This window comes from Melospiza georgiana, chromosome 4, assembly GCF_028018845.1.
Source record: "Melospiza georgiana isolate bMelGeo1 chromosome 4, bMelGeo1.pri, whole genome shotgun sequence".
NCBI classification, from domain to species: Eukaryota; Metazoa; Chordata; class Aves; order Passeriformes; family Passerellidae; genus Melospiza; species Melospiza georgiana.
Window position 1 is genome coordinate 34,631,240 of NC_080433.1, and position 26,306 is coordinate 34,657,545.

General features: G+C 43.8%; 3 protein-coding genes across 3 annotated transcripts in view; 2 read left to right on the forward strand and 1 right to left on the reverse strand.

Moving 5' to 3' along the window:
* The window catches only part of NUP205 (nucleoporin 205), a 45,079-nt gene extending 44,543 nt beyond the window's left edge, over nt 1-536 (forward strand). The window contains exon 43 of the mRNA XM_058023209.1: nt 182-536. Coding sequence (XP_057879192.1) covers nt 182-334 — 153 coding nt within the window. The 3' untranslated portion in view covers nt 335-536. The remainder of the gene's footprint in view (nt 1-181) is intronic.
* Nucleotides 537-1,767: 1,231 nt separating this feature from the next.
* Nucleotides 1,768-7,758, forward strand: ARL1 (ADP ribosylation factor like GTPase 1). The gene is made up of 6 exons (XM_058021941.1): nt 1,768-1,872; nt 3,679-3,816; nt 5,127-5,208; nt 6,135-6,246; nt 7,009-7,187; nt 7,377-7,758. The coding sequence occupies exons 1-6, from the start codon at nt 1,869-1,871 to the stop codon at nt 7,405-7,407; spliced, it is 546 nt and encodes a 181-aa protein (XP_057877924.1). The 5' UTR covers nt 1,768-1,868; the 3' UTR covers nt 7,408-7,758.
* An 88-nt stretch (nt 7,759-7,846) lies between these two features.
* The window catches only part of UTP20 (UTP20 small subunit processome component), a 63,066-nt gene continuing 44,606 nt past the window's right edge, over nt 7,847-26,306 (reverse strand). The window contains exons 41-62 of the mRNA XM_058021940.1: nt 25,566-25,855; nt 24,948-25,087; nt 24,337-24,493; nt 23,449-23,547; nt 22,687-22,854; nt 21,862-22,028; nt 20,823-20,964; nt 20,419-20,535; nt 19,533-19,703; nt 18,899-19,027; nt 18,306-18,416; nt 16,996-17,075; nt 16,237-16,306; nt 15,035-15,217; nt 14,088-14,219; nt 12,826-12,958; nt 11,592-11,791; nt 11,167-11,238; nt 10,703-10,969; nt 9,899-10,025; nt 8,912-9,057; nt 7,847-8,580 (exon numbers count right to left, since the gene is read on the reverse strand). Coding sequence (XP_057877923.1) covers nt 8,425-8,580; nt 8,912-9,057; nt 9,899-10,025; nt 10,703-10,969; nt 11,167-11,238; nt 11,592-11,791; nt 12,826-12,958; nt 14,088-14,219; nt 15,035-15,217; nt 16,237-16,306; nt 16,996-17,075; nt 18,306-18,416; nt 18,899-19,027; nt 19,533-19,703; nt 20,419-20,535; nt 20,823-20,964; nt 21,862-22,028; nt 22,687-22,854; nt 23,449-23,547; nt 24,337-24,493; nt 24,948-25,087; nt 25,566-25,855 — 3,257 coding nt within the window. The 3' untranslated portion in view covers nt 7,847-8,424. The remainder of the gene's footprint in view (nt 8,581-8,911; nt 9,058-9,898; nt 10,026-10,702; nt 10,970-11,166; nt 11,239-11,591; nt 11,792-12,825; nt 12,959-14,087; nt 14,220-15,034; nt 15,218-16,236; nt 16,307-16,995; nt 17,076-18,305; nt 18,417-18,898; nt 19,028-19,532; nt 19,704-20,418; nt 20,536-20,822; nt 20,965-21,861; nt 22,029-22,686; nt 22,855-23,448; nt 23,548-24,336; nt 24,494-24,947; nt 25,088-25,565; nt 25,856-26,306) is intronic.

The window sequence follows — 26,306 nt, forward strand, 5'->3', positions numbered from 1 at the left end:
AATTATAACCAGTAATGCCTAAAACAGAATAAGTAGTACTTATTAGAGAAAAACCCATTATTTGGAAAGCAGGTCAGAGAATAAATCATAGTGAAGGGGTTGACAGGCAGTGGATTACAAGCTGGCATTTCAGGAAGAAAAGATTTTGTATTAATGACTTCATCAAATCTCTGTTTCTCAGCTTCAGATTGAAGCCACAAACAGCTTTGGTGAATCTCTGCAGAAGAAGCTCCTGGACATTGAGGGTTTATACTCCAAGATTCGCTCGCGGTACACCTTTATTCAAGCTCTCGTTAGACGCATCCGTGGTCTCCTAAGGATATCAAGGACCTAAAAGGCACTTGGTAGATGCTGCTTGCCCAGTGAAGCTGTGTACTAGGGCAGGCCTTCTGGGTCATTGCATTTTATAGATCAGACATTTTTTAAGTACTGCCAAAATTATTTTGTTACTTTTTTTTATCCCTGTGGATGAGTTTTGTGTATTCTTTCCTACTGCTCCCAACATGACATAAAAATAAAGGATTCTTTTCAACTGAGTTATGAATAATGTAAAATTTCAAGCAAGAAAGAATTCTAATGGAGGGCTTCAAGGAAACAGGAAGTTCTGCAGCTGTGATGATACTACATTTGTTGATGTTTTCAGAAAAAACTAAAACATCTTTGTGTTGTTCCCATTTCACACAGAGATTTAATGAAACCAGTGAGTTCATGTGTCATCACTTGCAGACTGATTACTGTGGTGTGGATTTTATATTCATTTTGCACTGTGAACTGCTAATTTCTGCTTCCCCTCGTCCTACCTTTTATTCAGCTGGAAGAAGTACAAGCTGCTTCTCTTTGAATAAGTTTAAATGAGAAAAGTGATAAAAGTCATGGAAGGTAACTGCTATAGGTTTGGTTCTTGTGGCTGGGGGAGTAAAGGTTTCTGTGCTTTTCTTGCTTCAACACAAGTATAAGGACAGAATGAAGTGCATGGGGAGGAAGCCAGTAATCATGAATGGTAGGTTGGTTCTACAGTTAGATTGTTCTCCTATGAGATTTTCATATATCCCTGTATTTTCTGTAAAAAAGCTATTAAAAAAAGCATAATCATTGATTATTGACATGAGATCTGTTGCACTTCTCCCTTAACTCAGTCTGAGTTTACGGCCCAGCTCATGTGTGCCTTGTACATTGTTTCCTCTGAGTTCTCATTATGTAATGGTTCACATTTTTTATGATTTCATATTTACTTATCTGTGCAACCGTATTACATGGCTGACATAATTTGTATGCAGGGATGACGACAGTGCTGCTGTCAAGTGAGCCTGTTAGCTAATCCATAGGAGCAGCTTGCTATCAGCGTTTTACACAGCTGAACTTTGTTCACTTCCAGCCGGGAATGTTTCTTGTCCCTAACCCAGGGACGGTGCTGGCTCCGAGGTCTCCCCCACGCCGCCCTCATGCAGCAGGCGGTGGTTCGGCGCGGTCGGTTGTGCGGCCGCGGCTCCCGTTCGCCGCCCGGCTCTGGGGGCAGCGCCGAGGCCCCGGGCCGGTGACGCCGCCGCGCCCCGCCCGCCGCGCGCTCCCGCCGCCGCAGATTCGCCACGCGCGGGCCCCGGGGCCGCGGCTTTTATTCTCCAGACCTTTCTCCCCACTCTGATTCCCGCCCGGGCGTGTCCAGGAAGGGCTCGGCGAGGGTCCCCCTCCCAGGCCGTTCTCTCCGCGCCGGGGGCGCGGCCGGGCTCCGTGTGTCGAAACGGCGGCGGGCGCGGAGCGCTTTGTTTACTCGCCGCGGAGTCCGACGTGGAGCCGGGCGGAGGCGGCAGGGCCAGCGCGGCGAGGGCAGCGGAGCGGGGCGGGCCGGAGCGCCGGCGGAGCGGCTCGACATGGGTGAGGAGCGGGTGGGAAGCGGCTGCCCGAGGGATGCCGTCCATCCGGACCCTTCCCTGCGGCAGGGAGGGCGGACGGGTCGGTGCTGAGCCCTCCCGCGGGTCTCCAGCCCGCCGGCGGCGGCAGAGCGGGCTGAGGGCCGCGCTTGGCGATGCCCACCGCCCTCAGGCCCGGCCCTGCCCGCGGGCCGGCTGTCCGGGAACCGGGCAGTGGCCGGAGGCCGCCCTGGGGCTGCCTTGCCGTGGGGAATGGTCCGAGCAGCCGCAGGAGGGTGTGCTCGGTCACGTCCTCAGGTGCTGTACTCCTGACACCTGGCAAAATTAAACTGTGAATCGAGTCTGTAATGGGCTGCTGATGAGAGCGGATTAGGAGAGGAGGTCCTGCAGACCGGTAAATGAAGTAGAGGGTATTTTAAGGAGAGGCCCTTAATCCGAGGGTTGAGTTGTTGAGGTGAACCTGCCCTGTTGCAGATGGTGTTTGAGCAGTGTTTTAGTGTGGGAAAAGCAGGCACAATAGCGTATAAAAAGAGGGAGTGAGAGGTGTCTGGCGGCAAGCAAAGTTACTGACTGAAAGAATTTTTGCATCTTAGGCCTCCATGCAACCAGTGGTAACCTTCTGCTTGTGATGTTTCTACTGAAATACCTTTTTCCAGCTCAGTTCTCTTAAAGTTATTAGCCTGCCTGGCAGTAAGAGGTGCCATGAGCAGCACTATGCAGACTGGCAGCTGATGGTCCCTTATAACTTCTTGTTTTCCAGGTCTGTAGTGTATGGCTTCTGTGGGATGGGCCTAGAAGAGATAAAGCAACCTGTTATCAGTCTCAGTTTCCTGTGAAGTATAAACTTTGCTCCCTCCTTTCCCTGGAAAAGCAGATGCCTAGATAGGCAAACATAGGGAATAATTTTTATCAAAGCATCTTTCAGTAAGATTTTGGTCACAAATCTTCTTAATTTGTCTCTGGTATATTTATCAGTGTTGTCAGTGATTCTGGCTTGTTGGATGTTTCATTACCTTTTGCAGGCTCTAAGTGTATGTACAAAGTTATGATTTAACATTAGGTATTTTTGTTATAAACATCTTTGGAAAAAAAAAGTAATTCTTACTGGCTTAGAACATCAGCATTCTTTTTATTATTAAAAATCTAGTAGGCATAAATCAGATACTAGCCTGGCCACAAGTACTCTTGCATGCATTTAGAGAATAAATGAGATGCTGGGACAAGCCGGTTTTGAAAAAAAAAAAGAATGAGAAGGACATTTAAAATCAGCTGCTAGACTTCTCTGTAGCATTACCATACTTGATTTGGTGCAGCTTTGCTGTTTGTAATGAACTGATTTAATAGGTCCAACTGATTTATACCTAATTTGAAGAAAAAAAGAAGTGGTTGATCCTGTGGAAGGCCGTAGACATCTTCTGTTGCTGAATTCTTTCAGGCTTCTTTTGGTCCTTGTATAGTCTCTGGCACTGAAAAGGTAGAGTCTGATACAAGCCAAAAAGCAGATGACTCATATTTTGGCAAAGGAGAGAAAAGGAAAAAATAAAATTGTAACTGCAGTGAGATTTGATATTGCTGCAATGTGATTTGCTGGAGCGAGCTACCATAAAATCATAAAATGGCAGCATAAACCAGGAGGACATGATGTTGATGAGCACACAGCCATCTGGGCAACAACCTGGACTTGTGCTTTTTCAGTGGAGAAGAGAAATGACTTGTAGGGCAGCAAGAGATGAGGTTGGTCTGTCTGCCTTTGCATATCCTCCACAGAGCTGGCTGACACTGAAATGTCTTTCTCTGCTGGTTTTTGTAGGGGGCTTCTTCTCCACCATCTTTTCCAGTTTGTTTGGAACTCGAGAGATGAGGATTCTCATCCTGGGGCTGGATGGAGCAGGAAAAACAACCATTCTCTACAGGTTACAGGTTGGAGAAGTTGTTACCACCATTCCAAGTAAGTGATCTGCCCATAGGGAGGGTATTTGCCTGGAGCCTGTGATTTGCCTGTAGCTCTGACACAGAAACTTTGCCAGCTGAACTTACTACATGTTTCCTTCATAAACAGAAGGACCTGATGGTGTGGGAGCCTTGCACTGTTGTATCTAAGAACTTTTCTTGGATAAAAGTATTAGAAAAGAATATTTTATGCTGCCTTAAAAAATTCAAAAAGCATTTGACCTCAAGATTGTTAGCATGATTTCACAGACTACTTGTGGTAGGTCAGCATTCAATAGATGGTAAATGTGGACTCTATAATTAGTTTGTTTCCAAATACAGGTATTATGTGAACTTCAGAGGTCGTTGTTGCTGTACATAGGATGGTGTACCTTTTTTTTTGACAAGGGTTATATAAACTTTTGTTTAACATGGAGAAGAAGAAAGCAGATTATTTAACTTTACAGTCTCTATAAAATGTAACAAAACTCAATGTGAGCTTTCAAGGGAGAAGGTGATGCTTACTTAAAAAATGCAAGTGATTTCACCACTTGTCTTGGCATTCATGCAGCCACACCCACCCAGTGTGTGTGCCCAAGTGTTCTGGCCATGATCACTCTGTGGAACATGAAGGACAAGGGATGCTTGACTTTTTAATGTCCCTGTCATGTCTGTTGTGTTCCTCCTGCATCTCACTTTGCTCAGGCCTCTATTACCTTTTAGAAGCCAACAGTTTGCTGGGACTTAATCTTTTTGCCTGAGGGTTTTGCTTATTTCAGCTTCCATAAATTCTAAGCAGCCTGTGCCCACTGTTCACTTCCCTGTGCTGTGTTTCTCTGGGCTGGCAGGACAAGGAATGACATATGTGATACTGCAGCCTTGTTGCCATCTTCCAGACATCAGTATCGAGTCCTCTCCTGAGAAGTTGGTTCTGCTTTGGTTCTGCTGTGGCTCTTCAAAGAGTGCAGACCTTGTTTGAACAGAAGGACACATTCTTTAGTGCTCTCTTGCTGTCAGTTTTGTACTTGGTTATCACAGCAGGACAGTTCTTTAACCCTTGCTCTGTTTCTCTTGGTGATTTCAGACACACTGCTGTTGATTTTTAACAACCTTTGCATTTCTTACAAATCTCTACAATATGTTTACAATGTGGTTTTATTAGTTCAAAAGAAATATCTCTGCATTATTTTGAGTCATGTTTGTTGGGGTAGCTTTTCAAAGGGCATGAACTTTATTATGCAGCTACTGAAAATTTTAAACTGAGTGCTGTGATATTCTTCAGAAAAACAGGAAAATTACCAACAGTAAAATTGTTTAACTTTGTTTCAGCCATTGGCTTCAATGTTGAGACGGTGACCTACAAGAATCTGAAATTTCAAGTCTGGGACTTAGGAGGACAGACAAGCATAAGGTAATAGAGTTCTTAAAGTCAATTAACTTTCTCTAAAAAGTGCTAAGTTCTTGGAATTCTCATAGCAGGCATTTCTGAAAATTGGTTAAGTTTTAAAAAGCCCATTCTCAGGAGAACATGTCTAATGGAATTCAGTTTGTAAAACCTGTGATGCACAGATTGGAAAAAAACTAGCTGGGGTTTTCATTTGTATTCGGTTTTACTTTGACAAACAAATTTATTAGTGTAGTAGGCAATTGAGTTGCATTTTGAGAAAGGATGGAGGGGGTGATAAAAACCCAGAAAGATACTGCCTGGCTTTGCATTCTTAAGAGTAGTGAAGCTGGATTTAGGTATAGATGGTAATTTTTTTAGCAAGCTTCACAAGTTTTGTAATGAGTCATTAACAGTACCCTTGTATGATCCCCTTGATCCCTTTTTCAGTGCTTAGTAGCAAGGTGCAGTGTAGTTAGCTAGTAAGGAAGGTGCAGTTAGTGAGATAAAGGTTCCTTCACTTTTTAGTTTCAGTACAGTACAGTAATTCTGAAAAATGTGTTTTGTTTTGATCCTTGTTATTTAATTGCCTGTATTAATTATTCATTTAAGATTTCTCTGGTGACCCTTCTTTGGTTACATCTTTAAACTTACTTTGCTTTCCTATCCCTCAGTTATGGATCTGATGTCCTGCAGTCTGATTCCCAAATAAATCTGTCGCCAGCTTGTCTGTTCTTTCCCTGTTTTCAAGTTGCTTCTTAATTATTTTTTGTTGTGACTCAGAGAGTATTGGTACTGTCCGTTAGTTTTTGTAGCCCCTTGAAGAAATCTACTTGCCTCCTGGGGCTTTTCACCTCCGAGAGTTTTTACTTCCTCTGGGTGATCTGTTTTTGATTATCTAGCTAACTGCTGACATGCAAATGACATGACTGGAACTTGTGTCTCCTCTGCAGGCCCTACTGGCGGTGTTACTATTCAAACACAGACGCCGTCATTTATGTAGTGGACAGCTGTGATCGAGACAGAATTGGCACTTCAAAATCAGAGCTTGTTGCTATGTTAGAGGTAAGAAAACAAGGATCACAGTCATTATCAGTAAAATAAATTCAGAAATTAAAACCTTTCTTTTTTGAGTAAATATGAAATTTGATTCAGTGAACCAAGTGAAGCTCAACTTCACTTGTGAAACTTCAGCCCTCAGCATAGCCCATGCAGCACTTCTGACTGACAGAGCACTGAATACTCTGCAGGTATTTCATGGGTTTGTGCAGCATTACCTGGACAGTTAATTTCATGTAGCCTTGCAGTCATATGAAAATTTACCTGCCTGCCAGGACAGCTGCTCAATACTGCAGTGTGGCAAGATCAAGCCTTGAAGGATTGACAGTAATTAGTAATTGACATCCTACAATGTTTTGAAGCTGAAGAACAAATGTAGAACAAGGTAATGGAAGTAAGATCAGTTGAGCAACACTTCCTTTCTCTTTCTTGCCTTGCCGCCCAAAATACCTGCAAGCTCATTTAATGTGCCTTGTTAAATCCAGCTACCAGCTTGTTTCATAACTTGGGCTGGCCATGTTTTGAAACTGCTCCTATAGGAAGCAGTTTCATACTGGAATTGAAATGCCAGTATCATACTGGAATGGAAAATAAACACCATTCTTTCACTGAAGAATTTTCTACAGAACAGAAATCAGCAAACAAAATAATTGAGAGCTGCTGAAGTTCTTTTTTATTATATGTACAGTTTTATATTGTATAGGTTTTCTCTCCTTAAATTCCATAGAAGTCTCTGCAACAACTTCCATGATTTCGCTTTTTTTTTAGGAAGAAGAGCTGAAGAAAGCCATTTTGGTGGTGTTTGCAAATAAACAGGACATGGAACAGGCCATGACTCCCACAGAAATGGCAAATGCCCTTGGCTTACCAGCTTTGAAGGACCGAAAATGGCAGATATTCAAAACCTCTGCAACTAAAGGCACAGGGCTTGATGAAGCAATGGAATGGTGAGTATCAGTCTAGTTATGTTTCATTCATGTATCTAATTTTACACATTTGGTTTTTTTTTTAAATAAGACTGGATTTGTGGATAGTCTGATGTAAGTCTACATGAGAAGAATGACTGGCTTTCTGCTGGAAGTATTTCTGCAGAAATGAGATGACTTTTCAGTAAACTGACTTAACCTTTCTCCTAGGTTGGTGGAGGCCTTGAAGAGCAGGCAGTGATACAAAACTGACCAGTGCAAGGAAGTGTCAGCTATAGCCAGCATCCTCCTTTCTGCAGTTAAGTATGTTCAGGCCACAGATACTTGTAAATAGATCAGATTTGAGTTTGACTTCTGTAATGTGGATGCCTCTCTTCAATTGTAAAACTGAAATAAGTGAATGTGTACATTATGATACTCCATTTCTTACTTTTTGTTTAAAGAATGTACTTATGTTAATTTGTATGGAAGTCTTACTGGCTGAGAAAGTTGGTGGGTTTTTTTTTTGTCATCCCCCCCTTCCTTTGGTGGTTTGGTGGCCAGCATATTGGTGTAGATAGAACACTAATAAAATCTGGAACTGTCAGCTATACCCAGGGTGTGCTGCTTCCTAGAGGCTGCTTGCTTGCTGCTTGCGTACAGGAACAAATCCAAGGGCTGCCAGTTCCAGCAGCCACGTAGCCGAACACCTGCAGAGGTGCACCTGCAGTGCAGACACACTGTTACAGTGAGGTACAGCAAGAGAGCACAAGCAGTGCACCTCTGGCTGCCAACATGGCATTCAGTGGGTGTCTGAAAGGAAAACCAGTGTTTTCAGCACACATTACTGCCCTGATGTGCCAGGGCAGTGACTTGAATTTAACTTCCACCTTCATGAGCTGTTGTTCCTGCACTCTCAGCCAGAAGTGACAGGTAAGTAGCTCAGTGTAGCTGCAGAAACTGAAGGACAAATCCAAGTCAGGAGTCAGACCAGTGTGCTCACAGGCAGAAATGCAATCATCACAGAACCCATTTCTTACAAATGAAGTAAAATTTAATATAAAATATCACAGTTGTTTCCCATTTAACTGTACATGCTCTGGTAAATATACAGGTTTGGAAAAAATTTAGAAGTTTTTACTTAAGATCCTTGATGAAAAAGGCCATAAAAATACTAATAAATACAACTGAAATATGTAAGTACTTTTAAAAACAGTAATTAGTTCTTTAACTCAGTATTACTTTTCATAAATTAATCCTCCAGGAAGGAAAAGCCCTTTCATTCCACCATTGCCAAATCTTTTAGTGCATTACTTCGATGTCGCTTGGCCTTGTACATAGGACGCAGGGATTCTATCTTTCTCTTCCTGGTTTCTGCTTTATTCTTGTGTCTCTTCAGCTTCCTCCTTGCAGCAATGTCAGGATTTGCTACAGTCTAAGGAAAACCAGTATATTGTTAGTTCACTGACAACTAACAGCAGTCCCTGTGAAAATCATCAATTTCCTGAGAAACTGGTGACTGCTAAAATAACACATGGGTGGTGTTCAGGCTGCTTTGCCCTTCAGGTGAGCAGAAAACCATCCCTGTCAGCCAGAACCTGTGCAAGAGGCTGATCATACACAGCTTCTTCCAAGTTTTGTAAAGGAACTGATGAAACTGTCCTAATTAAAGATGCAGTTCTTCCTCAAACTCCCCTTCCTGGGCATCTCTCAAGCCTTTAGAGAAGCCCTATTTCTTTTTCTCTCAAGAGAAAGTGGAATCTTACCTGCAAAGCCCTCTGCTTTTTCCTCATTGCTCTTTTCTGGTTGGCCTGTTTCTGCACAGAAGAAAAGGCCAGCGAGAAGGCCTCCAGCCCCACTAACTTCTTGAGAAGTTCTATGATTTCTTGGGAAAGGTTCTTCAGTGTTGGATCTATTAAACAAAATTGACTTACTTTATCTTTTCAGCATATGGAACAAAAGCCAAGAGCACAATATGGATTCCTCTTTCTTTAATAAAGGATGGCTACACTGATAAACCTTGCCCAAACTGGTGCCTGTGAAATCCGCTGGTGCTCCACCAGCTTTCCCAGAGAGTAGCTTTTCAACCAGCAAACAAACAAACAAACAAAGCTTCTGAGAAGCAAAAAAAATTTTTAGAATGGTGAAGTCATTCCAAAGGTAATTACAAGTGGCTTTCTTTCTATACATAGCCAGTAGGCTTCTAGTGAAATAGGCTTTGTTGGAAATAAAGATTATTCCAGTCAGCATCCTTGGTAGCCAAATAAGGGCTGGCTTAATTGTTGGAATCACTAGTTAGTGGCAATATATTACCTCCAATCACTGGGGGAAAAGAAAGATACTGGGGATGAAAAAAGGCTACAAAGAGGTGCAAAGGAAAACTGAGAGCAGGGCAAATACTTCCCCTGGTCTCTCAAACAGTTCTTCCAAGCTCCTCTCAGGAAGGACTCTCTAAGTCTTGCCACCATGAGCCCACCTTTGAGTACTAGTTTTTTCCTACTACACCACATGCTCAAGCTTTACCCACTTGAACACAGGAGCATTCCTAACTTCATTCCAGTCTTTGAACATGCAGGTTTCTATTTCAGCTGACATACACCCTCCTCCCTTCCTGGTATTTTGGTTAGGCAGCAAGCAGGTAAAATTCACTGATTACAATATCAATGCCTCATCAGACAAAAGGAATGGCAGGTAATGTTTGTACTGGGGCATAGCTGTGATGCACATTCCTCTTTGAGAGGGAAATCCCTTACCTTGCTCTGCATAGTTGCTGTTCAGCTCCCTGTACAGAGGGGTGAGAATTGTTGGAAGGTAGGGCTTGATCCTGTCTTGCCCCAGATCCACCGAGATTGCTCCCAGGAACTTAAAGATGCAGCTTCTCTGAAAAGAAGTGTGTGGGACATGAAGTAAGGAAAGCTGGAAGGAAGCTTCCTAACTGAACTGCTACCAGAGGGCCATGCATCACTGTTCAGCACAGGAGGTGTTGTTTTAGACACCTGAGTCACAAATTCACTGCTCTTTCAAGGTCTTACTGCATCCAAGTGCAGCCTTTAGAGACACAACCCCTGCTGTGTGAGCTGGGACTGGGTTGGCAGCTGTTGACACTTTGAGCAACAGGCTTGTTCTCACTGTTCTCAACAGCTGAGGACACACAAGTTCAACCTATCTGTGCACCATGGGGAACCACAGTGCTTTTGGTGATGCTCTCCCACACCTCCCCCCTCCTCCTAGCAAGTTACTCCACGCTGCCATTCCCCTGCCTGCATGAGGACTCTGGGGCATTCAAAGGCACTGCTCTGTTCTCTTCAGCTTGGTGCCCTGGGGTTTACCACTCTTCCCCCACCCTTCAAGAGGCTGGAAGCATTAGCAAGGACAGGCACAAGCCTTTCCTGAGAGCCCCAAAACACAGTAGGTGTTTCTTCAGCACCTACTAATCCTCACTTCAGTGCCAGCTCACAGCACCCTCTGCCCCTTGTCCCCTGAAAGCAGAGCCAGAGCAACACTGTCCTGCAGAAGTGCCCACCTCATCAAAAGCAGCGGGACTACACTGTTCTTACCTTTAAAGGGACCTTAGGGGAATATGCTGCTTCTCTCTTCCCCATGACAGAGAGCTTCTTCATTAACCACAGCAGTGTGGCTGGCTGGCCTTTCTCTTGTGTGTCCTCTCTTTCTTCCTCTCCTTGAGCGGAAGTATCTCTCTCATCCTCTGATACCTCCTGCTCTTCCACTTCAGACCTGAGCTCTCCATCTGCCTCTTTACCTTCTTCTGAGGCAGGGGCTAGCAAGTAAAAAACTTTGGCCACAAAAAGTAAATTCTTTATAACCTGAAGTGTGGAAACAGAGGAGTAAGTCACTGTGGGTTGCCTCTGTAAGAGCCAAGACTTGATGTGACAGAGGATTGTGCCCTGGGCAGAGAGCAGCGAGCCCTGTACTGTGTATCTGTCCTGTGCCACCACCTAGGACACAACATCCCTCACATGCCAGGGCCTGCCCTGTGCCCTCCTGCAGCCCCTGCCCTTACCTGCTCACTCAGAGACATGTCCAGGAACTTGGACTGCAGCTGATGGCAGAATGCAAATGCAAGTTCCTTCATCTGGGGAAATGAAAAATGAGAAAGGAATGACTCCACTGAAGGGAGCTGGCAGCAGACACTCAAAGCAGTATTTTGCAGTCACCAAAGGCAATTCCCAGGGGAGACCAAAAGATCAACACAACTTCTGCCTGCATCTTTCAATCTGGAAAGGTATTTTTGTGCTACTGAGAGTAAGACCCCAGGAGAAGCCCCCTCCCAGCAGCAGAGCCACCTCCTCAAATGCTTTAAGTGATGAGGATTAGACAGCAGACAAGTGACTAAAAGAGAAACATTCAGGCCAAACTGAACTATTTTTATGTCCCAGTCAGGGAATGAGCATGAGCAGAGTGAAGGGGTAGTATGGACATCATTACCTTTTTGTCCAGTTCAGCAGTCAAGAAGACTGTGGATGCAGACAGCTCTGCTGGTGTCTTTTTTCTCTTCCCTGACTTTCTTTCCTTCCATCTGTTGACAAGATCTTCTGGCTTATAAGATGCAAACAACAAGCCAAAGATCTCAGTGGCTGTCAGCCAGACCCAGCTATGAGGATACCACAGGTGAGACTGGACATGATCTGGAGAAAAGAAAACCTCTTTCAGCAAAGGAAATTGAGAGCAAAAATAGAATGAGGCCACTCCCAACAATTTATTTTTATTGCAATATATGCTGCAATAAAAAGGTGAATTAAATGAACTGTGCTAATCTGCTCAGAATATAATAAAAGACTTTCTAGCAACTCAATCCAGCCAAAGTGAAGAGCAGCAAAAACCTACAGGTAGCCAAATGTCCCCACAGTGATCAGGCAAGTCATGTTTCTGCAACAACTACAGTCCCCATGGGGAGTCGGTGCCACAGCTCATCTGCCCAGGATGTCTGGGGGACTGGCTTGTGTCAGCTGGGCCTGCTGCTGATGGTCAAATCAAACCCCTGCAGAGAGGCCGAGGATACTTCAGAGAAGACATGGAGCTGCTCTCCTGTCTCACCTCTGGCCAAAATCCAGGATAACAATGATTATCTGCTATCTCACTAAAGGCACCTGGCAGGCTGGACTCCTTAAAGTCACTAACCAGCCACATGAGGTCATCTGATTGCAGCAAATGAAGCAGTTAAATTAAAGGCAACAAAATGGCAATAACCAGCCTCATGTTTTATAATCTTGCACACAGGGAAATTGCTTGAATCAAGTAACTTCCAGGTCTTCACATCCTGACAGGCACAGTATTTAGAGCACTATTACCAAGTGTCATCATTTTCTGGCTGGTATGTGTGATCAAGGAAATCTCATCTTCTCAGGAGACCTCAATGTTTTCATCCAAGAGAATGTAATTATGGTGAAACATGCAATAGTTTCAAATTATTTGCTCTGTGGATAATAGAAAGCACTTCCCAGCAACTGAGACAGAGGGTGTGTTGTTTTCATCAAGCATGTAACCTTTTCCATTAGCAACTTCTCTTTCATTGCCCAATAACTGCTGTGTGTTAGCATTTTGCAGAATGGAAACCTTGTATAATTAAGTTCAGTCATTTCTATTAGCGTGTGAAAAACCACAAGGCACACAAAGAATCTTTCTTGGAGCACAGCTGTACTAACTCCTGAATGATACTTACCCCAGATCCTGCTCACAACATCACTGTGCTTGGTTAACTGAATCAAGTTGCACTCTGTGATTAGCTTTTTTACCAGCACAAGAAAGCTGAATAGCAGCCTATCTGCAGCCTTCTCCTCTTCTTCTTCAGTTATCTAATAAAATCAGCAAGTCAAGAAAGATACTTATGAGAACCTGAGGACAGTCCTGATTAGTCCTGGCTAAATAAATTTCAGATCAACCGTTCAAAAAGAGCCAGAAGACTGACTTGTACCCAATTCCCAATGTAAACAGAACAGAAGCACCTCCACTGAAGCATTTCCTCCGGAGACAATCTCTGCAGGAGATTGTATTAGAATCATTCTTCTTGCTTTTCATACAGACATGACTGTAACAAACTGCTGGGTTTCTAAATGCAAGCAATTACACACATTATGTCAGTGCATGTACTTGTGCAGATTTGATTCTCATCAGAGCCCAGCTGAGTGCAGGTTTGTCTGTATCACCTGGGGAGCCCTGAGATGTTATGACAACACTGTGTGTGCTGCCTGCCTGCAACCACCAGCTGGCTTGATGTCAGCTGTCAGTACGTCACAGCACAGGGTGTGATTACACCAAATTTCTCCTCACTGCAGGTATTTTATTTTCATCTCTTGCCAATTTACAGATCTGAGAGTCTCTTCTCTCTTGTGCAAGGGCAGCATGCTGAACATAAGTAACATTCATGGCCACTCTCCAGGCACAGTGACTGGGATCCCTTTGGGATTATCACATGCCAAGTAGAATCTGAGGCAGCCTTGTTATTCTGAGTTAATCAAGTGCACTAAAAAGATCTTCCATACAACAAAACCATGGTCTTAAAGTACAGGAAGTACTTTGAAAGTTAAAGCTGTAGATAACACTGGACAAAGCAGAGTCCCATGCCATGCACTCCTGAAATCAATGCTTACACAAATCTCTGCAGCTAGCAGACACATTTCCCACACTGCAAGGAACAATATATCTGCTGGTTACACTGCACAGTTGCAGGCTCAGGCCAGGTGGCTTTGCAAAGTTTTTTTTCCCCTTGTGCTGTGACATATGACATCAAATTTGGGCTTACAGGCAAAAAATAAGGTTCTAGGTCAGTGAGGTCCTCTTCAGAACAGATGTGTGTGTTTTGTTTCTTTCCTCAGTCTTGAACAGTTAAGTTCAATCATTAAATCTCTCCTACATTTTTTCCCTTTTTCCATTTTTTTTTAATTCTCTTCACTTGAGCTTCATGCATGGAGAAAAGTTACTTACATTTTCAAATCTACTTGGGTTGATTTCTTTTTCAATCAATGTGAGGACTGCTGCAAGGCGCCGTTCAAACATTACTCCATCCACTTCAACAAACAAACCACATGCCTGGGCAGCCAACCTCCTGTGTGAGCTCTGACACACAAAAAATAACAAAAAATTAACTCTTATAATCAAATATTGCAGCTCCCAAGTGCAGGAGCTGGTAGCAACCCTTACTTTCTGCCTGTAGCAACAGCACCTTAAGAGAAGCTGGTTTTCAGAGTATACTGAAAAAGGAGATGCTGCCAGCAAGGTATAAAAGCACCTGGCAGCACAAGTTATCCCTGGGAATGCACCCTAAAACTGAATGCCAGAACTGCTGAAATCCCAACTGCAGAAATCTGGGAGTTACTTTTCAACTCTTCACAATGCAACAGGCAGCTTACAGTTACAAACCAGAACTGAACATCCTAGGATGGAAACCATGAAGTGTTGAAGAATGCTAACTCTACTAGTGTAGAGGGACAGAACCTGGGTTCAGCTAGAGGACAGCTTGTCACCCAAGCACCCAGATCCAAACACCAGATCTTGAAGACCAGGTTTGCTGCCTTCCAGTTGCCAGCAACAGAATGAAGCACGTCTGAGATAAAGTCAGCACAAAATGCTGGGATCAGGAAAGCTTTAAGGAATTTGCTCAAAACTCTAACCTGAGCAAAGATTACACTGAGCCAAAAGTGGAACTGTTAGAGAGCTGCAAAATGTAGCTGCAAGGAGTCTGTAGGTTGACTTAAAGCATCAGCAGGTCCCTATATTTGTGCAGCTTTATGAAGCTGTACCATTTCTTGCTCTCTAAGTCAGGAACAACTAATCCACCAACCCACCAGCTCTGGTACTAGCAATCTCTCACTTGCCTTAATCTTACTCTCCAACAGAGTTCAGACCTGGTCAGTGAAAAGATGAAAGAGTACCTTTTTGCTGTGAAACCACTCAGTGACCAGTGAAAACATCAGATCTTGTTTTTCATTGCTGATCTTACGGAGAAGAGATTTACATGTCAAAGCCGCCATCTTTTTGCATTTGGCTGAGTCATCGTTTATCATCATCATACAAAGAGAGAGAAAAAACAGCCCACAGTATTTGTGCAGGAGATCCTAGAAAGAAACAACCATTATCAACCAAAAATACCCAAGCAGCTTCTGGCATTTAAAGATAAAAAGAGGAGTATTTGCTGCACTATATTCAGGAGCAGTGTTAGCCCTGAGTAGGTTCATGTTAAGGCAGCTGAACTGCTAAAATGGGATGACCCTGTTGTTGGAGCACACAGGGAGTTTACAGCAGCCCCAGCCCTGCTCTGACTCTGACTCGCTACCATATCCCTGGGTCAGCAAAGTGAGTGTGAAACCTTAAAGGGCATTTTCATGCCCAGCTCTCACTGAAACAGGCTGAAGTCCTCAGTATTGCAGCAATAGCCAAATGTCCTTCTCTCAGAGACTGCAGCTCTTTGCCACCTTAAAGAGTTCCCAGGAACCAATGTGAAATATTAAATCATCGGGCAGTGCTGAAGCACAGCTTACTGTGCAGAATTTCTCTTCCTTCCAAATTCTTGCTTGATTGCACTTCTCCCAGTGTCCTGAATGCACAGTTAAGCTCCAGCTGCAAAGATTCAAGGCAGCTTAGGATTTTGCCTATGTGTTCCTGTATAGACACACAGTTATTTTTTAGCTTTCATGCTGATCCACCCCACTGAGAAGCCCTTCCTCTCCAGTCAGGCCAATCAAACAGAACACACCAGTTCTATCAACAATCTCTCATGAATATTGAAAAACCCTTACAGTGAGAAAACTCTCACTTTCTATTCCTAGTCTGTTTCCTAATCTGGTTGTGTTTCTTCCTGCCATAAATCACGATTGAGTTTATCCAAACTCCAGCTGACACAGCTTTATTTTACTTGCAAACAGAGCACATTAGGCAAAGAAGTACTGCAGACTTTCCAGCATGTCATTCCTCTTTTGGAGCAAAGCCCGGTTCTTTGGAGATAAGTGAATGTTCTGCTCATGATAAGAGATAATAGGAACTAGCAAGTGCTTCCAAAATAAACTGCTTGGAAAGTGCTGTTACTGCAACCCACAGTAACTGCCTGATTCTTGGAACACCAGGGGGTGCTCGTTACCTGCGGGAACGTGTCGAGGAGGTACGCAATCATCTCCAGTGCAGATTCCCTCCCAGTTTCATACTCATACCTGGGAAGAAATAAAGGATTAACTGTTAGGAATGAGTTAATTCCCCTATGAAGTTGCCAACAATTTAACAACAACCAATTCCAGAAACACGCACTGATAGGGATCCTTCTACAACAGCTACCAGACCTGGCCTGATACCATGGACAAGAGCTCTGGGACACAAACAGCCCACTTGAGTCAGCACAGCCACACTGTGCTGGGGAACCTGGTAACTGCTGTCACCTTGAGCAAGCGAGGGGCGAAGCTCGGCAGGAGGTTGGAGGCACAACACTGGCAGAATTGGTACAGTTGTTTTAATTGTGCCTGCAATTGCATTTGAGATACTGCCATGGGACAGCAGTCCCCTAAAAATGCACCTTCCCTTATTCCTCCTGGATGTTCCATTTCACCAGCGACTTTATGATGACTCACAACCAGTGGAGGTGGTAAACCACTAAGCACACAATAGAACTTTTGCTTACAAACAGATAAAGAACGATATTAGCAGTGAAACAGGGATAAGAAAAAAGCATTTGCTTCATCAAACAGCCAGACTTGGGAAATGGGAAGTGTTTTACAAGTAGGAAAATAAAGACTTCATTCATGCCTTCTGCTCATTACAAAGAGCTTTTTGGCATACTAGAATAATTTTTAAAAACAAAGTTCTGTTCTCACAGAACAGTGACTACAAGTCAGGAATATAAACTCACTCCAGCTGTGCAAGCATGAAATCCAAATTGGGTTTCAGTTTGTCACCAAGAGGGTAATCCAGAATGTATTTTAAGTAAATCTGGAAAGAAAAAACAATACAGAGAGGAGTTAAAATAAACACTCAGGTAAGCTTGTAAAAAGGTTATGAAGACAATTTAGTGATGGAGCAGCAAACTTATGAGAATCATCCCTTTCATCCTGTTCCTATTATACAAAGGGTCAACAACTGCTGCCAAGCTCTGTGTCTGGAATGGGATCAGTTTTTAAAATACTACAGGCATCTGTGAAGAGATCCTGCATCCTTCCAAATCCATCCTGTAACTATGAAAGCTACATTTCCTGATCCTGCTGCACCTATATCCCAATGCTTGAGACAAAGTAACCAGTTCTGTCTTTCAGTGGGTTTTACTTTGGAAAGAATGAGGAAGTAGAGGAAAGCAATTATGGATTTGTGGCAAATTTGCTTATCCTGGGGCTTAAAAAAGAGCAAAGCTTAGTTACACTGGCTTAAAAGCCTCCAGAGGAAGGATCATGTCATTGTTGCTAAGCAGCTCTCCTGTAGTTGGCACTGGTGAAGTTGCACCTCAAGTACTGTGTTCATTTTTGGGCTTCTCACAGCAAAAAAGACATTGAGGTGCTGAGCAGTAATGAAGCTGGAGAAGGGTATGGAGCACAAGTCTTATGAAGAGTGGCTGAGGAAGCTGGGATTGTTTGGCCTGGAGAAGAGGAGGCTCAGGAGAGACCTCATCACTCCCTACACCTGCCTGAAAGGAGGCTGTAGCCAGGTGGGGATTGGTCTCTTCTCCCACATGACAAGTGACAGGACAAGAGGAAATGGCCTCATGTTTTGCCAGGGGAAGTACAGATTGAATATTAGGAAAAAATTCTGCACTGAAAGGGTGGTCAAGCACCAGAACTGGCTGCCCTGGGAAGTGGTGGATTATTTAAAACAGGCTGGAGGTATTTAAAAGAATTATAAATGTGCCACTCAGGGACATGGCTTAGTGGTGGATGGGGCAGTGCTGGGTTAAGGGTTAGACTCTATGATCTTAAACCTAAACAATTTTACAGTTCTATGAAGGCATGCCACAGTCTCACTATAGGCAAGGAGTCTGTGATTCTGCTATGCACCAGTCTCAAGAACTGAAGCCAGATAACAAGGAGAATAAAGATCAGTAAAGAAGGGGAAATAGAGGTCAGGGTTCAGCAGGGCCAAGGCACATGTTTGTGAGAGACAGGATGGCCACATTAAGCCCTCTGGCCTGTTAGACAGCTGTAAATAAAGTGAGAAACTCTTCACTCCACCAACCTGCCTGCACTGGACTCGCACTGGCTCACTCTGACCCGTGATGGCCAGCTGGGCAACCTTCTGCAGCACATCATCAATTTCAGGGACAATGAGCTTCCTGGATAAAATAGCCTGAAAATGTGAAAGCATAGCTGGAGTCACATCATTCTGCTTATATAGTGTCTACAACCCAGACAACACTCGTCTCAGGTGGTACCTTAACACAGACTTTCTCACACACAGAAAGTGCAACTCAAAGGAAAAAAAAAACAAAACAAAACAAAAGATGGCTTACACTTCACACATCCATATCTGTTTCTTTTGGGCAATACAGAATATCTGAGCTAATGATCAGAGATGTTGATTCTTTAGGAAAAACAGATCCAAACACATCCACATATGCACTGTGTACAAAACAACCTCCCAAACACTTTTAAACAGGGACTACAAGTCAAACAGTAAAATGTTGTTGACTTTTCCTGTCTTATAACAGAGAGCTTCAACAGCATCTGCAGCCTGTTCCTGACGTGAGAATGTACAGTCTTTCACCAGAAAGCAGAATCACTGCTGTTCCAGTGGCTCACAGAACACCCACAGCTGCTGCACAGAAATACCTTGAGAAGGCCAAAGGCAGTGGCTTGGCGTGATGAATCATAAATATCTTCTTCAGCAAAGCCAAGCAACACTTGGAGCTGCTTGCTTGTTATCTGACTCTTTACATTCTTCACAAGTATTGTTACACACTACAAAATCAAATGGCACATTGTCAGTACACATGCAATGCCATAAAATAAAGGTGCACACCGAAGTTTGACTTGATTTATACAACTTCAGCCTGAAAAGACAAACTGCTGCTCTAGAACATAGTGGCCAACACTATTCTCATCACATTTTGCTTTCAGATGGCAATTGTGAGACAAAAGTAAACAAGTGAATTGTACCCTTCCCACGTCTCAATTCAGTTACCAGGATTTACTCAGGTGGAACAAGATACTACTAAAATGAAGAAAGAAGGCAAACATGTTTCTATAAAGACATTTCTTCAGATACAAGCTGTGCATTTTTAGGGAGCAACTATCTTTAGGTTTGTATTTGGGAAAGAATAAGCAAGGCCACACATTCCTCACTAGCTTGTGATCTCCGGACTACCTCTCCAGGGACAGCTGCAGGAGGGATCTGTAGCTGGAAGAGTCTCATTCTAGAAAGTTAATCCTAAAGCAGAAATGAGCAGAGCTGGGTCTGACTTACTTTGAAACAGCTCACAACCAGGTGGAAATTCTGGCCTTTGGCTATTCCTGTCTTGGCAAACTCTTTCAGCAAGAGGAAAAGCTGCTTGATCAGTGACTCCATATTTGTACTGACAGAAGGCAAAGGGAACTTTAAAATCCATACCAAGGACTGCAGAGCACCAGTTATCACCTGGAAGGAAGAGCCAAAGGACAGCACGTGGGTACAGAGACATTGAGAGAACACTTCTCACTGTTTTACAGACATGGTCAGGCTATCTACAACAGTGGTAAAAGGCAGTTAGCTAACAAACTCAACCTCTTTCAAACCATTCATGGGTAACACAAGGGTTTCTCAGTTCTGAAAGCTCTATCTGTGACTTAAATATTCTATAACTTTGATTTTATCAGGTAAAGATATGAAGCAGAGCTGCCTTCAAGACATGGAAAGCCCCACTCCAAGTATCTGACAGGGTACGAGGTATGCCTTCCACTCTTGGGCTCTACGCTCACTCAAACCAAAAGCTGTCCCAAAAAGTGGCTGCCTACAGTGCTAGGAATGAAGACTTTGGAGTTGGATCAGAAGAAACCACAGTTGTGAGAACACTGCTCCCAGCACCCACAGGATCTCATGAACATCCTCATACACACTCTCTAAGTTCCTCTTATGAACGTTCTCTAGGAGAACTTGCCCCCTGCAACATAGAGCAGAGTATTCAGTCCTCCATCAGCCACAAGACTCCCTTGGGATTACATGTCCTCAAACAATTTAATCTGCACACCTATTAAAGCAGGTTTGAAAACCTGGTGGCTTTCTCTCCTCTTGCAAGTCAACTGCAAGATGACATTTGTGGGCAGGACCCATAGTACAGCAGACAGAACAGACAGACTTCAGCTCAGAATTGTACCTTGACATCCATAGATTTCAGGCAGTCTATAAGCAGCGGAACAAAAGGGTCTAGCATTTCCAAAGCATGTTCCTCAGAAGAATTTACTTTGGATCTCTTCAGGCTCATGTGCAGTAGCTGCAATAGAAAAATCAAGACATTCATCTCAAAGTCAGCCAGAACACAAAAGAGTCAAGTAAGGTCCCACAACTGTTTCAGGTTATAGTAGAACTTGTGCCATATCTCACCCAAATACTTCAACAGGCACTTAAAAAAAATCTCTAAAAGCACCACTGGAGTTACAATATACAAAGTGAAGTTAAGGCTAACGGCTGTGCTATTAAAACAATATATCCAGAATACTTTACTTTGCATACCCTTAACAAAATTTTGAATGTAAAGTTTTTTATCTGAGGAGATCTTACCCGAAGTCCTGAATCAACCAGGATATATGTGTTAGTCCTGCTGCTGACACGAGCTTTCTGCCCTCCTCTTGTGGGAGTGGGCTGGAGCAGCAGGCAGCTCTCTGGTTGCAGCCGAGGGTCTGGAGGAGGGGCAGCTTTTTTCCTGAAAAGCAGTGTATGCATGGCAAAAGAAAATATTCAGATATGAACCCTCTCCACAACAATCCTGCTGTTGGGAGTAAAAGGAGCTGAACTGTGTTCAGCTGCCTCCCACATAGCAAGCAAAAGCAGGTCACAGATGGCCCACAATGAAATAAAATCAGTTTGAAAGCAGCCTGACAGACAGGACTCAGACTTGAGAACAATGCCACTATTCCAGAGATAACAAACACACAATCATGAGTATAACATCGTCACTTTTTTCTTAGTGGACAGATCAACTTTGGAAGTTCCTTCAAGCAAATACACATCCTGCCACTACTCACTGCTCTTCTTTACTGATCATTACATCAGTTACTGGTGGCTTACAAACACTGCTCCAAGAAGTCTGCAAACAGCAGACTTCTAGAGAAAGCCAGCCTACGTAACACCAAATGCAGGACACCTAAACCTAGCTCTGAACAGTGACTCCACCAGATGGAGAGAAAATCTGATGGTTCTTCTCATCTTCTGCCCCAGCAGCAAAGCAATGAAGTGAAAGACCATGTTTTTCCTGGTTCCTTGGCCCCATGGAAATGTTTGCACCCTGCTTCTAAACACTGTTCATTGTTCCTCCATCCTAACATCCTAATGCATGTTATCAACTCATCAGACAGTGAAAAAGCCCTGCTGAAGGTCAAGGGACCTTGCAAGAGAAGACTCCCATGAGTTCCACAAATGCTAACTCTCATTACTAAGCTTTCTTTTTGCCCTGTAACTGCACAAATGATTTAGTTACACTGAAAACAAAAGGGGAATGAAAGTAATTAAACTCTCATGCATTTGATCAGTTGGATTTGAGAACGGCCATTTCTGCAAGCAAACCAATACCAGACCATCTGAACAACATCCAGGAACTCACTTGGCCTTCTCAGTGAGCAGAGGCAAATTTTCACTGATGAGACCATGACTGAGGAGGAGGAGGGATTCTGCATTCATGTCTGAGTTGAAGATGAGCCCTGCCATGATGTGACGCAGTGCCTCATGCACCTTCCGGACTATCTTCAAGCTTGTGGTGCTTTCCAGAGTCTGCAAAGGTAAAACCATGAGAATTTAAGAGGACAGCCTGATGGCAATTATCTGTAATCAGAAATCATGGGAGCAACTAGATCAATTTCTCTCTCATCATGTTGTCACAGTCTCCAGCTCTTTAGGTGAATAGCATCCCATTGCCTCAGCTCTGCACCAACATCCCTGCCCATTGCTCCTGTCAGCCTCCAGCCAGTTCAGCTACAGCCACCAGGACACAAGAGCTAATGAGCAAATCAGGGTTCCATTCCTGTGTGAGTTTGCACTCTGCTAAAAAATCTGCATCTTTGAAAAGGCAATTATTGCACATGGATAGACCCTGGATACATTTTGTTGACATTTCCTCCAAGCACAAGAGCTTAAACCACAAAACAGCCTTGCAGGACTTCTACGCTCCAGAGGAAAGAAGAGTGGGCAGAGGGAGAGTGCATGGAGAACTCAAAGTGGGATGTATCCACTTGAGCAGCAGTTAAAAGCTTCTCAGAATGCCACTCCCTGCCCTGATATCAACAGTAAAGTCTCACTGCTTTCCTAAAGGAAATTGGGAAGCCAAAGCAAGATTCCATAGGTAACTTCAAAGTAGCTACCCAGAGGCTCTAGAATCACCTTACAGAATTGAGAGTGGTCACAGTTTGTGAGACTGGCTGACTTTCCTTACCTCCTTCAGTGGCACAATAAGTTTTGTCACCTGGCCCCTTCCTATGAACTTCCCAAGAATTTCATAGGAATCGTAGCTCTTGTTTTTGCGTGCTTCCATGACCTTGGAGACAATACCCTTCACTTCTTTCTCTTCAGCTACATTCCCAAACAACTCTTGGTTGAAAATCTTTGGAAAACAGGCAAGAGAAATGAATGATTGAAGAAAAGCAGGTTTCTCCAGTAGCAACAGAACAACACTATTTTTCCCCGCTCACAGAAAAAACAATTCTCCACATTTCCTACAAATCACACCTATCTTTCCTTTGTCAACACAGAACATCCTTGTTTAAGTACACCAGATGAGACTGTTCTCACACCCCTCTGTGGTGTTGTGACACAAGGACTGGGACTGCAGTCAGATCAATGCATCCCACTATACCCCATCTGTGTGGCCAGCTGAGTTCCTGGGCTCTGTGGACTGCACTGGGTACATGTCTACTGACTTGCTCAGCCATTTAGAGTACAGGAAAACACAGGTAGGTGTCAATCTTAAATCCATCCCCTCTCAAGATGCAGGGCTCAGGATACAGCCCCAGAGACACTTGCCTTCTCTTGATTCCCATCTACAACAGGGCCTACTGGTGCCTCCTTCCTTGGCAGTACACACACAACAGCCTAGTTTGCCATCAAATCAGAGACAACCTACACAAAACCTTCCCCTCCTAGAATATGTCACAAGCACTTCATGATGCTTTTTCTTTTAGCTTTGAACAGCTTTTACCTCAATCAGGATATCCAAGCAGGGGTCCAAATCACCAGCACTGAGCCTGGTAGTAAGGCCCTTCAGTAACAGGTTCACGGTGAAAGTCAGCACATGGAGCTACAGAAAAAGAGAACAGATCATTCCAAACCTCTGCATTGACCTCATTAATCATACTGCATGGGGACACTCCCATACCAGAGACATCACAAGACACATACTGCACTTGAGCTTTCATTACAGGAAAAAAAGACACTGGGAGGATGATAATCTATGTAGTAGCAAGAGAAAAAGGCTCCCCATCCCACGCCATACTGGCAAGAGGGCTGGAATCTCCTCTCTCCCCAGGGCTCTTACTGATATACTTAGGCTGCTCTAATTGATTCTTTCACTGTTACAGCAGCTAGAAGCCCATGCTACTCCACTGTGGTAATTCACATGAAAAATTATTCTTAACCCAAACCATGGAAAGAGGAAAGATGAATTAATAGTCAGAGCCTTGGCTCTGGATCTAGGAAACAATCCTTCAACTAGCATCACCACACACACTGCCTGTGCAGTCTCTTTGGCAACTCCCCCCAGATACTGTTTGGCCCTCATGACCTTATGGAAAGATTTCCTCTAATCTTACTGGAACCAGAAATTCATCCTTCCCCTTCAGACCCCAACTCTTCACTAGGAAAATGGCTTAGGCTCTCAGTTCTTTGAGGGTACAGACCCTTATTTGACTTGACTTTGCAAGGCAAAACAAAGACTGATGTAGGCATTAGCAAAAATATTTACTTGTATTATGCCAAGCTATTCTACCAGTGCAAAACAATTCCAATAGCAACTTCCCTCTGGATTCTCCTCCCAATATATTAGAAAAGAAGCCTACAGAGAGCAGAAGAGGAAGAATTTCAGCATTACCTGGTAGCCATGGATGAGTGCAGACCGCATCTCCTTTAGGATATACAGAAGGTAGTGCACTCCCAACACTTCCATGATTTTAATGAGGGTGTTGCGGGCAATGTCCCGTATTTCCTGAAATCTGTTTCTCAGGAATGTGCAGACTTTCAGTAGGATGCTGGAAACAAAGATAGACAGCTTTGTCCATATCCAAGCAGAGCAGAACTAATTACCCTGCCAAGGAAGCTGCTTTTCAGGACTGTTTCACAACCACAGCTGTACTCACAGCCAGCCTCACAGAGAGGTTTTATAGGCATACACACACATACTGCCCTTCAGGACATTCTACTGATTGTCTTTTCTTTTTGTACATTATTCTTTCCCCAGCACAACCAGCCCTGCCTCTGCACCTTGATTCACAGCTCTGCTCTTGGGTCAGGACTTACAGCAGTTAAATGCTGAGGTGCAGAGGTGCATGTCCCTAGGAACAGGAATTTCCAGGAGAAGGTCTGTTAGGATGTCCCTCATGACTTTAGTCGTGTATGTAACCACAGCTTGAGAAAGGTGCCTGCACTCCTTCCCTGCACAATGAACAGCCCCACTGGGATGTAAGGAGCCCCACTGGGATTTACCTTGGTAGGTTGGCTTCCATCACTTCCTGGGGAAGACATTGCATCATTCTGACCATTGCAAAAGCTAATGGAACACGAACTACCTCATCATCATTCACAACATTGGATTTCACAAGCTTGTGCTCCTCGTCTCTTTTAACCTTTTTAAGAGAGCAAGACATAATGCACTTTTAATATACAGAAACGAACTCTGGTTTTTCTCAACAAACCCTATAAGAGGCCAGTATGGCAGGCTGCTCTCCTCTGATGACTGCAGGAAAAACCCAGACAGCTAAAGGACAGGTGAGATAAATCCCTGTTTTCAATACAGAAACTAGGCTGGTGCAAGCAAGTGGCTGAGAACTCTTCAAGAGGTTGGACAAAATGAATCATTTCACTTGTGCAGTTTGAGACAGTTCTCAGCAGGGAAGTTAGGACACCACATCCATACTGACCAGAAGGTCTGTCAGTAATCTCCACAACTCAGCAAAGGGCATGAAGCCTTTTTTGTGCTTTCAGATGGTCTCTCTCATTGTGTCCATTTTTTAAAAATATGTTGCTTTTTCACTGGCTCTGAAGTAGTATCCCAATCCTTAAAGTAGCAGCCTACAAAGGACCTTTCAAATGTCAGCTCCTCACCTTTGCAACAATACACCTGTGCAATTTAGGCAAGATGTTGACTGTAACTGTTTCTTGAATGTGTTGGATCAGACACTGAAGCTCCTCTTTATTTCGAGGTAAGAATGAAACAGGTTTGGGCACTTGTTCAGCATTTTCAGATGGCTCAGCTGCTTGCTCAGGTTCTACTGGCTTCTCAGAGAGATTCTTCCCATTCTTTTCTTCAACCTCCTCCTCTTCCCCTTCACTCTGCTCCACCTCCATGGCTTCTTCAGCCTCCACCACTGGCTCGAGGTCCACGGCAGCAGCTTCTATCAAGTAATTGCCAAAAGTACAGGTAAATACAGGAGAACACAAAACTTGAGCCCTTAATTGAGACTCCTGTGACAGCTTGGTTCTACATAAAGCTCCTACCTACCACCAGTGACAGCAAACCACCAATAAGCACCAGGCTTCTATTGGGTAAAGAAGCTTTGGCTTGCTGGTTTCTGATAAGCACCCTCAGGGCCAGGTTTAAAGCAAAGATTTCACTACTCTGTGTCTGAACCCCGTAGTCAGCTGAGCAAAGGTCAATGTGCCTGAACTGCAGAGAACTGCCATTCACTTAAAACTGAGGATTTCACAAGGCAAGAGCTACTGACAAGCACAGCTGTGAGACATCCTCCTCCATCACCTAAAGGTCCCAACATAGGTAACCACAATAGTGAAGAAGCTGAAGATACAACTTTGTCCCATGCAATGGCAAGGGAAGCAAGGTGAGGA

Coding starts and splice junctions, on each gene's coding strand:
- ARL1 (XM_058021941.1), top strand. Junction 3,817..5,126: donor AGTTGTTACCACCATTCCAA/GTAAGTGATCTG, acceptor ACTTTGTTTCAG/CCATTGGCTTCAATGTTGAG. Junction 6,247..7,008: donor AGCTTGTTGCTATGTTAGAG/GTAAGAAAACAA, acceptor CTTTTTTTTTAG/GAAGAAGAGCTGAAGAAAGC.